General features: G+C 48.0%; 1 protein-coding gene across 9 annotated transcripts in view; it reads right to left on the reverse strand.

Annotated features, from left to right (window-relative positions):
* Nucleotides 1–4,681: 4,681 nt before the first annotated feature.
* Tbc1d5 (TBC1 domain family member 5) overlaps nt 4,682–14,498 on the reverse strand; it is a 477,512-nt gene continuing 467,695 nt past the window's right edge. For 7 of the 9 annotated variants that reach the window (XM_052745614.1, XM_052745612.1, XM_052745611.1 and 4 more), the window contains 3 exons: nt 10,806–10,885; nt 9,382–9,525; nt 4,682–6,822 (listed from right to left, as the gene is read on the reverse strand). In XM_052745614.1, coding sequence (XP_052601574.1) covers nt 6,529–6,822; nt 9,382–9,525; nt 10,806–10,885 — 518 coding nt within the window. In that variant the 3' untranslated portion in view covers nt 4,682–6,528. The other 2 variants (XM_052745617.1, XM_052745616.1) reach the window with 2 other exon arrangements.

Here is a 14,498-nt window from a genome sequence, read left to right on the forward strand (position 1 = left end):
AGGAGTAGCTGAAGAAGTGGACTCCAGAGTTTGTAGTCGAATACGGTGGGTGGCAGAAGCCAGCAGAAATAAACGATCCATACATACCTTAGGAGAGCCACCTCAGATGCTTGATTCAGTTAGGAGAGGTTGGGTCCCTTGGAAAGGGGTCCATTTGTGCTTCTCCCGGGTTTTGGCACCAGAGGCATAAGCTGGCACCATGACCATGCCATGGTATGTTTAAGGTTTTAGATATAAGAGAACAGCCAGAGGCATCTAGAAGAGTCCAGAGAGAGAAAGTAGACTGAACATGGCCAGAACACTGGACCTGGACATGAGCGAACAGGAGGAAAGAAGAGCAGAGAGCAAGAATGAATATAGCTAAAACAACAAGGTTATAAGAGTGAGTAGCTGGGGGGAAGGTGCGTCCATGAGCTGGAGGGTAAGGGTGGAAGTGAGAAGAGACATTTGTCCCTTCTGCCTTTTGAAATCTGGTGAAATGGAGTTTCTTTTGGATCTGACAGTAACCAATAGCATTGGGAACAGTCTAATGTCTGGGGACATCTATGGGACCCTTTGAGCCAATAATTTAAAAATATGCAACCCATTCTTGACCCTGATTTTCCATGGTGGCATATGATGTTTAGCTGAGGAAGGGAAACAGAATATAGTATTCAAAAGGGAGAAATGGGAAACTAGAATAAAAGGATTAATTAGGAAAATGAGAGGGCAGGGCAAAGGAGGGGATGTAGGGGACAGCTAACACTAATGGCCTTTTGAAAAGTCATATGGAAATCTACTGCTGTGGAAGATTCCTAAAGCATATATAAAGAGAATCTAAATGGAATCTCCACATGAGGGGACAACTTCCTCATTTTCATGGTGGGTGGAGAGGCTTGGGGGTGGAGGATGGCCACCGTTTCCTGGCTGACTCAAGGAGGGGTGGCTCTGAAATCTGCACTCTGCATGCTGCAGTCCTCAGATCAGCTCAGAGGAGAGAAGTATGGCTGTTGCTTGGCCACCTCTAGGTGACCCTGTGGTTAGCTTCTCTGCAGGGCCTGCTACAGGCTTTCTTTGAATCTCTGAGAAACAGAAATCTGAGAAGCCAGCAGCTCCTGCCCTGTCACAATGTTATACCTCACACATTTGCTAGCCTGACACTTTAAGCCTTAAATATTTTCAAATGTTTTATTTTTATTTTATGTGCATTGGTGTTTACCTGCATGTATGTCTGTGTGAGCATGTCAGATCCCTGCAACAGGAGTTACAGACAGGTGTGAGCTGCCATGTGGGTGCTGGGAATTGAACCTGGAGCCTCTGGAAGGGCAGCTCTGAATTGCTGAGCCATCTGTCCAGCACACTTTCCCCTCTTCAGTTGGCCAGTCAGAGGTCTGGGCTCCAGTGCTGGCTGTTGTAGATTAAAGCCTAGGAAGCTGCTGAGGTCATGCAGAGCCTTGAGCCCAGAAGCTGATGCCATCCCAGGCTTCGCTGGCCAGTTGTGGGCTTGAGGGCTGAGCACGCTGTCCAAGACAGCCACACAGAATCTGCCCCGTAAGCTATGAGGGTGACAACCAGGTGTAATCCCACAGCTGCAGGGCTGGCAATCCAAGCATCCCACCCCTCACAGATGATGAAACGAGGCTCCAGTGATGTCCTTTCCTGTGTCCCTCTTACCTGGGAGGGGGGTAGACACTGGTTCCATCGCAGGCCTCTGGACTTTCTATGTTCCTGCTGGAGCAGTGGAGTTCCTACCCCACCATTGCTGCTGGTGTCCCATTTGCTCATCTGCTGAGTCCTGTATCTTGCTGGTTAGACTACAAGTTCCAAAAAGCTAGAGGTCCACCTTTTCATGGCGAGTCTCTAGCTCCAGGCAGTGCAGACATGTCAGATCCTCAATAAACAGGAGTGGTTAATGTGTGGGCCTCTTTTCAAGGAGGGCATGGAGACTGCTGACTTCCTATGAGTACACAAAGCAGCGGGAGGACAGGCTGAGAAAGACCTGTGGCCTCAGGACAGGAGCTCAGAGATGAGCCACTAGTTTGGACACAGGAGAAAGATAGCCCTACATAATTACTCTGACTGGGGACACACGGGAATTAGCAAAGTACAGACACACTGTAGCTGAAGTTTTCCTGTGTCCCACCTGGCCTGTGGTCAGGACAAACCTTTGTCACCTACCAGTCCTGCAGTCACTCAGACCCAAGTAAACACACAGAGGTTTATGCTAATTAAAACTGCTCGGCCATTAGCTCAGGCTTACTACTGACTAGCTCTTGCACTTAAACTCAGCCCATTTCTGTTAATCTGTATGTCGCCACGTGTTTCGTGGCTTTACCTGTGTGCCATTACATGCTGCTCCCTGGACAGCAGGCTGGCATCTCCTGACTCAGCCTTCCTCTTCCCAGAATTCTCCTTGTCTGCTTATCCCGCCTATACTTCCTGCCTGGCTACTGGCCAATCAGTGTTTTATTAAATCAGTGTACAAAAGCATTATCCCACAGCAACACACAGACACCCACATAGTAAAGTTGGGAGTCTACCACTGCCCTACCTATTAGGCACAGCACAGAGGGAGGGGTTATCTAGTCTCTGAAGGAGGCTTCTGTAGCTAAGCAGTCTTGGGCTGTAAACATCTTTGCATACACTGGCCAATCAACCATAATCATTCATAGCTGGACTCAGGAGGCAGCCATCCCTCTGAGCCTCACTGGGGCAAGGCCTTGAGTGGGGCTGAGGCCTTGGAGTTCTCGAATTGCAGCATCTATGTCGGTAATACACATTCAGTCAGGACTTGGTTCACTCATGGCAAAGTGAAACCAGAGCGTGAAATTTCAGGATGCAGCGTGGGTGGAGCTGGATGGAGTCTCCTAAGGGCTGCCTGCCTGGTAGGGCTGGCACTTCTAAAGCAGACTTGGTAGCAGGGCTCAAGCAGAGGAAGGGACATGGGTGTGGCTTGGGTAGAACACGCCAGGGTGGGAACATACTCACTGGGGTAAAGAGGTTGCCTCCTCTTTTAGAGGAGGGGTGAACTGGAGACTGGGGGGAGGGGGGCTAAGGCCACTGGCCACAGGGAGCAGATAGGGACAAGGTCTTATTTACAGTCAGCTAATTGGAGGACAGGAAGCTATGAATTCAACAGCAGGGCTTGGCTTGGGCAGCTGAGTGGCTGTGGTTCAGGGGTAGGAACAAGGAGGCAGGGGCTGGCTATGCCATGTTGAGGACCAAGGATACTGTGGAAAGGCGAATGACCATCTCTGCATGGCCGCAATGGGCTGCAGTTCTTTGGAGGGAAGACGGCACCCACTGCAGCCATTTCTCTTTTTCTTTTCGAGGCAGGGTTTCTCTGTGGAGCCCTGGCTGTTCTGGAACTTGCTCTGCAGACCAGGCTGGCCTCAAACTCAGAGATCCGCCTGCTTCTGCCTCCAGAGTGCTGGGATCACAGGTGTTCACCACCAGCTCCTCTCATTTTCTCAAAGTCCCCTGCAACAGCTGGGGGCAAGGGCGAGGCACGCGGCGGCGGCCAGGATTAGCCGGAGAAGTTTAGTTCAGGTGATCTAGTTCCTGTACCCGTGATGGCTTGAAGCTGCTGGGCCCCTGAGGCTGCCTGAGCCTATGCTAAGTGACTGTCACGTGCTGGCCCCCTGGCGTCCTCTGAACTACAGGTGCTCCCTGCACCCTTTGTCCCTCCTGTGTCATTTGAGATGTAAAGTGGCAAATCCTGGGCTGCAGGAGCCTGACGTGGGCAGGGAAGGGCAAGCTGTACTGGAACAGTGGCTGAGCAGGGCGGCCTCAGGGTGGGACCCCCACATCAGGAGGCCTCTGCAGTCCACACTGTCAATGGAGTGGGGACTTCTTCCTTCAGTGGCACTTCCAGAACCACAATCATCCCTGGAATGGCTCTGCCACTCACTTCACACCTGTCACACAAATGTCTTAACCCCGCCGCTGGCTGACAAGGGCAGACCAGCATTGGTGGTATCTTGCAGGTAAGGAAGCACTCTCAGGAGGCTACGAAGGCTCCCATGTTGCAAAGGAAGGAAAAGCAGGTGAGGTCAGGCCATGGCCAACAGCAGCACTACCTGGCCAGGCGCTTCCATGCTTGCCTGACCTCAGAGCTAGGTTCCTGGAAGAAGTGGATATTCTCCCAGTTCTAAACAGTCCTTTATGAGAACACATCGAGTGGGGCCCTCTACCAAAGGAGGAGGTGTCCTCATGAACCCTCATGCTGGAACTCAAACTGATGTAGGGATGACAGTGGCCACAGGCACTCCCACTCTGTCCTTTGGTGGTCACTCGGAGAACTTTTACAAAACAAAAGCAGCCTGCATGAGCAGCAGCAGGTCATGCTCAGAGATAGTTCTGCATCTGCTCAGCTCTCTGGCACAAAAGGCGGCACTGGCAGGCTTGGCCAGCACAGCCCACCCCATGCTGGTAGCCAACCCTCCAAGGAGGCAGGTACAGGGAGGTGGCTGTGTTCTCGAGTCCCACTCATGTGGTGGCGTGGTCATTTCTTGAGGAACAGCAGGTCATCTTTGGCAAACTAAGCCAGGAAGGTCCCACAACCACGGCGCAGTCGTAAGATAAGGCAAGGCTATGGCTCTCTGTGTAGCACACAGTGTGTTTGGACTTACAATTCTAATCTGATCAGAGAGGACTGCATGAAACACAGAGGCATGGATAAAAAACTAGATGACAACAGGGCTTAATCTAAGCTTGGCGTATATATAAAACTGTATTTAGCTGCTATAATCAAAACATGAGTGATTAGAACTGATGATTACCACGTGGTTAAAGAAAAAGGTTCTATATATCCAGGATTTTAAAATGTGCAATTCGACAGAAGTACCTGATAAAATCACAGGGAAGGAATGCATTCTGCACCAGCAATGCAGGTAATAGAGAGGACGCAATATTCAACCAGGAAGAACGGAGTCACTTAGAAAAGACTGCACTCTCCATTCCTGTTTCTTTCAAGCAGAGAGTGGACTGACTGGGGACCACAGAAACATCTCAGTGTGAACCCAGGAGCTCTCATGTGGCACCCACACAGGCAGAGGATTAGGGGAGGGGGCACGGGCATGGCAGGTAGGTTAGGGACTATGAAATGCCATTCAAAGGGCAAGGAATCAGCCTGTCACCTTGGCCCCGTGAATAGCTAGTAATACTCAGCTATGACCCTTATTCTCAAAGCAAAGGGAATGTTGGGGACAGTGCCCCAGCTGGGACATATGGCCAGTACTGTCCCAGGGCTGGAGGGGTGAGTCAATATTCCTATCTTAGGTCTAAGGGTACCCTCGGGATGGATGTCCATCATGTGGTGGTCCTGGTTCTTACAGAGGATCTTTATGGGACATGGACTAGTCCTCCTCAGAGTGTTGAGAGGACTAGGCAGAGGTCAGGGCATAGCTCCCCAGGCACTTGCTGAGCCTGGCTACCATGTGAGTCATGAGCCCTGCTATCTAGCACAGCTAAGGAGAAATCCTCATGGATGACTCGAGCATGGGGGAGAAATAAAATCCTGACATTAGCATACGCGTCTGCAGAGACAGACGGTGCTAGGAAGGGAGGGTCAGTGCCCAGAGGCTCTGCTGCCCTCGAAGGACAGGGGCAGAAGGCAGAGAGAACAGGTTGCATCTGCCAACAATCCCCACTGTCCCCAGAACACCTGCTTGGGCCCAGAAAGCCCTTCTCATTGCAGGAAAGATGTGTTGTGTCTGACACAGCTCTGTACTCTGCCAACCGAGGAGGAGGTGTCACACCTATGCCAGCTGGCAGGGGCATGGCGCAGGAAGACCCATCCTGGCAGTGGTGCCTGGATGCAGTTTACATCCAAGTGCCCAGAGTGGAAAGGGGTGAGGAGGAGCCCTGCATCCTTCTGGCACCTGGAATGTTCTTTAGTAAGCCTGCTCCCATAGAAGGGACTCCAAATCTAATTCCAAGTGGGGGTCTGGCTCTGGGGGTGTGAATGGTTTTTCTTTGTGTTCATTGAACAGGCCACTGGAGCTTACAGCCACCGTGCTTCCTGGCTATGGAGAGTCTAGAAGGTGAAATGCAGTTTCTCAGAGAGGAACAGAGGTGGCTGAAGTTTATAACCCAGGGCCGGAAAACGTGCCCAGGCCGGGGAGCCACTCCTGCTGTTTGTTCTGCTGCCGTGAGTCTGTGGTTGGGCTTCTGGAGGCAAGAGTGAGGCTGCCTGCCAGATTTCCACAGTGTCAACAGTTTTCCCGTGGCTGAAGCTTTGATAAAAGGGAGTCTTGAAAGCAGCCCTTCCTTCTAAGTGCAACTGACAGCTGTTGGGGAGGAGGGACTGGTAGACAGCTGGCTCGGTTGTGGCCTGGTCTGACAGTGGGCGTGGAGCTAGCCCTAACTCAGAGCAAGGGTCACAGGGTCAGGAGGGCCTGGAAAGGTCTATCTGCACTTTTGGTGAATACAGCGCATTGAAAGAGGAAACCTCTTTCTAAAGGGTTCCAAAGGGTTGTGCCAATGCCAAATGCATGCCAGGAAAGAAACACTGGTTCAGCAGGGTCTCCACTAGTGGGGTCCCTGTGTTCAGATGTCCAAGGGGCTCACGATGGTGAAGCCAGAGTCCTTGCTGCTGTCGTCATCAGGGCTGGAGCTGGGGTTGCTGGAGGAAGCTGAGGCTGGGCCCATTAATGGGTCTGAGAACACCAGTGGGGAGCAGGCTGGGACTCTGCTTTTCCCAGATGTGCTTCTGAGGGGGAGAAGAGGCTGGGACTGGCCTGCGAAGGCCCCCTTGGCACTGCGCCCCTCATCTTCTCTGGAAACCAAAATGAAGTCATCTGAGGTTCCTCCACCTGTGCCCCCTGGCAGCTCTGAAGAGGCCTGTGGAGTAAAACCAGAGCAGAGGAGGACAGTCAGAGACCAGGCATGGCCACTGCACAGAGGCCTGCCAGCGGGGCGGCCATCTCGGCCAGGCGGCCATCTCACCCTGCACCCCACTTGGAAAGACGATGGTTGGTCTGGTTGTTCCACGGCCCTGACACTCTGACACATGGTAGTGGTACAGAGCCAGTACTGCCTTGCGAGCCCTCTGAAACCAAACACTTGCTTCCCAAGAGATAGAAGTCAAGTTCTTGTTTGAAAAGCTGCAAGGAAAGGCGGTATCCACACTGCAGGAGGGCCAGGCCCAGGAGCCAGCACCAAGCCAAAGGCGCCACCCTGGGAGGGGCCTTGTGTGAACCACTGTGAGCGAGGGCTGCATCTCCTACTCTGTGGGCACAGTATGGTGAGACGGCTGGCTGGGCAGACCACAAAGCTGGCTTTTGAGTGTGAGCTCCCACATCTGGAGTGATTTCACTGTCTCACAACTGGCTAATCTAGCTGATGTGCGGGTCTCCTGGAGCAATGTTGGTAACTGGTGGGTTCCAGCAATAAATAGTAAACCAAGAAAAATAAATTGGAAAATCACGAAAAGCAAAGTTCAGATGAAAAACACATAGCACTTATTTAGTCCACAATTATTTCCCCCTTTACAACATTTAAGTGGATTTTTATTGTTTTTAGCTGACAGACACTAATATCTATGGATACATGTAAAAGTTTGGGGTTAGCTGGGTGTGTTGGTTCACACTTTTAATCCTAGCACTTGGAAAGTAGCTTGGTCTACATATTGAGACCCTGTCTAGAAATAACAAAGTTAGCTAAGCAAAGCTATAATCTTGCCAAGATGATCTAATATGCGGATCTGCATGCACTGCATGCAGACACAGGGTCTGCACCTGCTCCTCCATTGTGAGGCAGAGACTGACCCTAGAGGGCTGACAGAGAACAAGCCTGCCTCCTATCAGCTGCTTCTTGCAGAAGATGAAGACAAGGCCATGGGGCTCCTTTTAGTGCAAACCAGATAACCACAAGGAGCCTGGGTTCATTTCGGATGCAGCTAAGGAGGAAAATGCATGTCTACTCAATGTTGAGACATGCATTCTGTGCTGACTGCTAACGAGGCACCCCATCCATCAGAGAATGCAGCCGTGCCTGACCAGCTTCTCAGGCAGGGTTAGGAGCACCTTGAGGCTCTCCGGCACTTAAGAAACCTGGTGGGGAGGATAGGTTTGCACAGGGCTCTTGAGCAACAGAAGAAGCTGTGCAGAGCATCTGCAGTTCCTAATCCCTATCAACTTTCCTGGGACAGAAAGTACTCCATAGTTTTGAATTTAAAGGACACTTTCCTTCTGCATCCTGCTGGTTCCTGGGTCCTGGGAATTGTTGATTTTAAATGAGCAGATAGACACAACAAAACAGCACTTGAAGACAGTGCTTCCACAGGGCTCTAAAAATTTCAGGACCATTTTTAGAGAGATCCTGTGTAGTGGGTAGCCATTCCAGCTTTGATCTGGAAGTTCACACCCCCATTGAGGCTTTGGCAACTGTCACGCCTACAAGGCGGGGCCAAGAGAGGACCCTGGAGACCCAAGATTGAGATGGGCCAGCGCTCTCTCTGTTCCTGGACCCTGGACGGTGGAGGTTGACCGAGCAGAGCTCCAGAGAACACCGCTGGACTGCGATACACCTTCCCCAGACCCCGCGACCTACCTATCCCTTCATTTGTAAGTTACCCACTAAATAAATCTTCCTTTTAACTACGTGGAGTGGCCTTAATAATTTCGCCAATAATCCTGGGCAAAGACTTGAGGAGAATTAAAAATCTGCCACAATATGTAGATAATAATATACTAACTGCAAGCCTGTCAATGGGGTTCAGATAAAAACATCTAGAAGGCTTTACATTTCTTGGCTGGAAAGCTACAAAGTCTCCAAGGAAAAAGCGCAGGAGTCCAAAGACACAGGAACAAGCTTTAGAACATCTCCAGGACAAAAGCCTTAACCCAGACAAGTGCTGGCAATTTGTCAGCTAGCTTCTAAAATCCTAGAAACAGCCATGAGAATTCCTGGGCATGGCTGGTTTCCATTCTACTTGGATTCTCAAATTTTAGTTAATTCTAAACCCCCACATATGGTGGTTGCAGGGAAAAGAGATTGATTTCTTTCAATGGGACAGACAGTGTAATCAAGCTTATGAAGCTTAAGGCGCTAAATGCTATTGCTTTAGGTCTGCCAGACCTAAATATGTGATTTGATTTACATAGTCATGAAAGACAAGGGGTCACAGTGGGTGTGTTAACTCAGATGCTCTGTCCTCTAAGAAGAGTGAGGGTCAGTTTCTGTAAACAATTTTATATTGTGTCCCAAGGTTGGACATCGTGCTTAATCAAAGGTTAAAAAACCCCAAACAATAGCAACAAAACCTTGACTATGGGCAGCCACTGACAGGGAGCACCCCACACTAGCTCTCTTTGATAGGACTGTCCTTCCGAACTTTGAGGAACTTCCTTTAATTTCATGAAAGCTCATTCTCATCAGCATTCATCAAGACTCCTGTACCTGCTTGGTGGCCCCGGGAACTGGGTTGCTCTGGTCCTGGCCACTGGAGCAATAGTGGTCATCGGCAATGGTAATCTGCTCATTCTCCTCAGCCTCCAGCTGGCTCTGGTTGAAGCGCAGGGAACCTTTCAGAATGTCTTTGATCTATTTTCAAAGGAGAGGAAAATAACAAAAAGATGAACGAGTTTGTAGCTAAGTGCTGGGTAGCATCAAATACATTTGAAGTAAACTAGTCATTGACCTGTTTTTCCTACTGTGATTCCTTTCTAGAAGTCACTGAACTTGTAGAAAGAATAGGTCCTAAGCTTTAAGCTGTGTGCTAGCCTGAGTAGTATGCTGAAATCTTTTGCCTTCTTGAGCAAGACACCTTGCAGAGGAGTTAATGGGAATCAACCCTTCGTCCAGACAGCTCATGCCATGGACTCTGCTGTCCTGCTCATCAGATCAACTTTGCTGTATCACAGTACTTCCACACACTAGCCAAGTCTTATACAACAGTACCCCATTCTCCCACCTTCCTTCATCATGGACGACTGCACCATTTGACATCTTTGTAAGAGGAGAGAGCCCAGGAAGGGAGTTTGAGAGAGGGCACACACAACCCTTATTATACACATTATGTTGTTACAGTCACTCTCTTCTTAGTTGCGCTTGTAATCCCTCACCATGTCTAATTGCCAAAACTTAGCTTAGGTCAGTGACGTGTAGGGAAAAATATAGTACATACACAATGCAGTAAAACCTGTGATTTTAAGCATTTAGGGAAGGGTCTTGGGATATACCCCATGGATGAAGTGGAGAATACTGTAGTATGAATGTTAACATCACACTGTAAGAAATGAACCATTGGTGAAAATCCGACCGTTTCAAAGTTATGGACTTAGTAATGGCTGGTGAAGATATGACTATGCTCAGGTACCCACTGTGCTGATTATGCAGTAGGAAGTGCCATCTGTGCAGCTGCACAGCCAGGAAGCGGTTCCACTCCCGCCGCCTGTTCAGATAGTAACGTGCTCCTTTTCATTGACACTGCATCTTGCTTAGCCCTGCCAGGGGCAGGTGAATTGGGCTCTTGAGGCCCATTGGAAGTAATGACTATCATCTGTGCTTCCAACAGCATCCACGTATTTGTAAATACATGACCAAACCTTACGTTGAGGTAAGGTGCAAACGCAACGGGTCTTGTAGGAAGAGGAAGTAGGGGCAGCTGATGGAGAAATGGAAAACCATTTGGGCTACAAACCAGTGAAACAGAGTCCCCAGGAGTAAAGGGCATGAGGAGGCACAGACTCAGAAGGAACTCTACCTGGGCTGATATCAGTGAATGGTTCTTTATGGTCCTATATACTGTAAGGTAATCACCCCAGAGTAGGCACAATGCTGGCCTGTGGAACACACACGTGGTATCACAGTCATGAACATACCTGCTTTAACCCTGCCAAGGAAACCAGAATTTGATCTTCTTTTTCCAAATTCTCTTGTAATACCACATCTTGAATATTTACTGAAAATAGAAAAATGACATTTTATAATAAACGCTCTATGTACAACTTACATGTTGCCATACAGCTTTAGAGATCTCCCACTAAGGGTGCTCTGCAGACTGCAGCTGGTGGCAGGAAGCACAGCACTGTGTCTGGCAACCATAGCCTACATGCAGGCTCCCGCTGCACTTCCTTCATGTGCTGAAATCACAGGTGCTGCTCAACTCCGATGAGACACTGGGGAGCCTCTCACTGACTTGTGTTTTGGCCCTTGTCCCATTTCTATGAGGAAAAGTTCTTCCTTGGGCTTTCTTCACCACCTCACAGCTCAATGGCCCTTAGCCTGTTTCCTTCTAAAGATCAGGTCCTCCTGAATGACTAAAATTAATAAATAGGTTGTCTCTGATGATTTATAAGAATAAATCATGCTGCCAATTCAATGATGTATTGAAGGGCAAACTCATAGCATCAAGACCTTAGCCACCAAGCAGTCCAGACTCCCAGCACCAACCCTATCCTGCTCTCTATTTCATACATCCATGCTGTCCATCCTTGGCCTCTTCTGTAGGCAGACACTAGGTCCATGCCACTATTCCACTCATCCCTGCAACCTGTGGACTCACCCTCTCTAGGAAGAGGCACTAGACCTCACAGCAGCATTCCACTCACCCTCATGACCTGCCCTAGCGACACATGCTTCATGCCTGCCTTTTAAAGCTCCTTCTGGCACCCCTTTTCAGGTAGGAAGGCCTAACTCATACTGACAATTCCATCCACCCCGGCTCAGTGACCTTATCCCTCCCCATCTCTAGGCAGGGAATCTAGACTCCTTTTACCAAATGAACCCATGCCACTGCCCGGCTGCCCACACTTGGCTTCTTTTCTAGCTAGGCAATAGATTCATATTCCCAACTCCACCTATTCCCAAGACCTGAGTACCACCCTTTTCCAGAAAGGTTCACAAGATGTGTACCTGAAACTTCATTAACCCCAGTGTGTTGCCAGAGGAACATGTGTCCTGTGTGTCTTCTGGTTGCAGAGTATTAATTAAAGATGTGTTACATTTATTTATGCTGTGGAATGTGGTATTGTATTCCCCCAAATATTGTGCATGCTAATAAACTTATCTGGGGTCAGAGACAGAGCAGCCACAATATTAAACATAAAGGATAGGCAGTGGTAGCACACACCTTTAATCCTAGCATTCCAGAGGCAGAAATCCATGTGTTCAAGGATACAGACAGGCATGGTGACTCATCAAGCCTTTAATCCCAGGGAGTGGTGGTAGAAAGCAGAAAGGTATATAAGATGTGAGGACCAGAAATTAGAAGCATTTGGCTGGTTAAGCTTTCAGGCTTTGGAGCAACACAGTTCAGCTGAGATCCATTCGGATATGAGGACACAGAGGCTTCCAGTCTGAGGAAACAAGACCAGCTGAGGAGTTGGCCAGGTGAGGTTAGCTGTGGCTTGTTCTGTCTCTCTGACCATCCAGCATTTCACCCCAATAACTGGCCCCGGGTTTGATTTTATTAATAAGAAATTTTAAGATTCATGCTACAGTGGAACATTTGTTTAATGATGCAAAGATGTGTTGCATTCTTTTATGTTGCATTTGTTTAACTCTGTGAAGCTCTGTTACTTTGCCTGCCTAAAACACTTGATTAGTCTAATAAAGAGCTGAATGGCCAACAGCAAGGCAGGAGAAAGGATAGGTGGGGTTGACAGGCAGAGAGAATAAATAGGAAGAGAAATCTGGGAAGCCAGATCTAGGAGCGAAAGAAGGAGAAGGAGAGGAGGACTTGAGGGGCGGCCACTCAGCCTACACAGAGTAAGAAGTAAAGAAAGGTATACAGAAATAGAAAAAGACAAAAGCCTAGAGGCAAAAGGTGGCTGAGATAAGTTAAGAAAAGCTGGCTAGAAACAAGCCAAGCTAAGGCCATAATAATAAGTCTCCATATGTATTTATTTGGGAGCTGGGTGGCAGGCCTCCAAAGAGCCAAAGAGTAAAAGAATTAAGACAAACAAACAAACAAACAAACACCAACCAACAACATCTTCCACCACCTCTCTGCCTTTCTTCTTCAGGCAGGGATCCTAGACTTGCACTGCCAACTCACCAGCATCCCCTGTCTGAGGGGAAGTTCTGAGCATTCCCCCTGGACTTCTGAAGACTGGCTGTGAGAATCTTATGGATTTATGGAAGGTCTCCTGGGTTTAGAGACATAACTTAGCTCATGCTGAGACTGCACTCAAACATCAACACTGCTTTGCCCAGAGAGTGAATCTAAAGCCCCATACAGCTGGTCAACCTGACAAATTAGGGCAATAGGAAATACACTCAACAAAATACAGGTAAGTTTTCCATACTAAGAAACAGAACTGATGACCTAGCTCCAGATGCCTAGGTGCCATCTTAAATATATAATAATGAATAACCAAAGCAAGACTATCCCCAAAATTAGTATTCTCATAGTAATGTCCCCTGAGAAAAGCAACTTTGAGGATGCATAAGACAATGAATTTGGAATAGCAATAATAAACATGATCCAAGAACTCAAAGAGAATATGAATTAATGCTTGAATGAAGACCACGAAAACACAAACGTTTAATGAAATAATGAAAACAATACAAGATATGAAAGTAGAATATAATAAAGAAAGAGGATCTCTGAAGACAAGCCAAAATGAAATAAAACTTGAAAAATTCAGAAATCAAAAAATCAAGCAAACAAAACAAAAATCAGAAGGAAGCCTCACCAATAGACTGGATCAAGTGGGACAGAGGCTATCCAGTCTTAAGGGCAGAGGAATTGGCTCATTCAGTAAAAAAAAAATGTCAAAACAAAACAGAGGCCAACAACAGCAACAAACAAACAAACTAACATGAAGAAAAGATGCAGGAACTGTGGAACTTTATATAAAAAAGCCACATCCACGATGAATAGTTATGGCAGAAAGAGAAGTGGTCCAGGCCAACAAGACCAACAGAAAGCTTCCCTAATCTAAGCAGAGGTGTCTGTCAAGCTCCAAGAGGCTTACAGAAAACCAAACCATGACACAGGGCCAGAAACTCCCTGTGTCATGTAATAGCCCAAACACTGATGCACAAAACAGAGAAAGGATATTGAAAACAGCAAGAGATTAAGATCATCTCACAATCAAAGGCAGGTCCATCAGAATCATAGCAGATTTTTCATTGGAGACATTGAAAACCAGAAGAGAAAGGACTGATGTTTTACAAATTATGAAAGACCACAGATTCCAAAACAGAACATTATTCCTAGTAAAACAATCAGTCAGCCACAACAGAAGGAGAAAGGAAATTTTGTGTAATAAAAACAGATTTGAGGAATTTATGACCATTAACCTACCTCTACACAAGCTACTAGAATGAATGTATATGTCTGAAAAGGTTAAACACACACAAGGAACAAGTAATTCTGGAATACTAAATCAAGAGAGGTCTAGTCGGGGCTGGAGAGATGGCTTAATGTGGAGATGGCTGCTCTTGCAGAGGACCTGGATTCAATTCCTAGCACCCACATGGCAGCTCATAACTGGTAACTCCCATCCCTGGGGGCCGGACATCTTCTTCTGTCCTCTGTAGGTACCACACACACATATGGTGCAGAG

This window comes from Peromyscus californicus, unplaced genomic scaffold, assembly GCF_007827085.1.
Source record: "Peromyscus californicus insignis strain IS unplaced genomic scaffold, ASM782708v3 Scaffold_19__1_contigs__length_69161282, whole genome shotgun sequence".
Taxonomy (NCBI): Eukaryota; Metazoa; Chordata; class Mammalia; order Rodentia; family Cricetidae; genus Peromyscus; species Peromyscus californicus.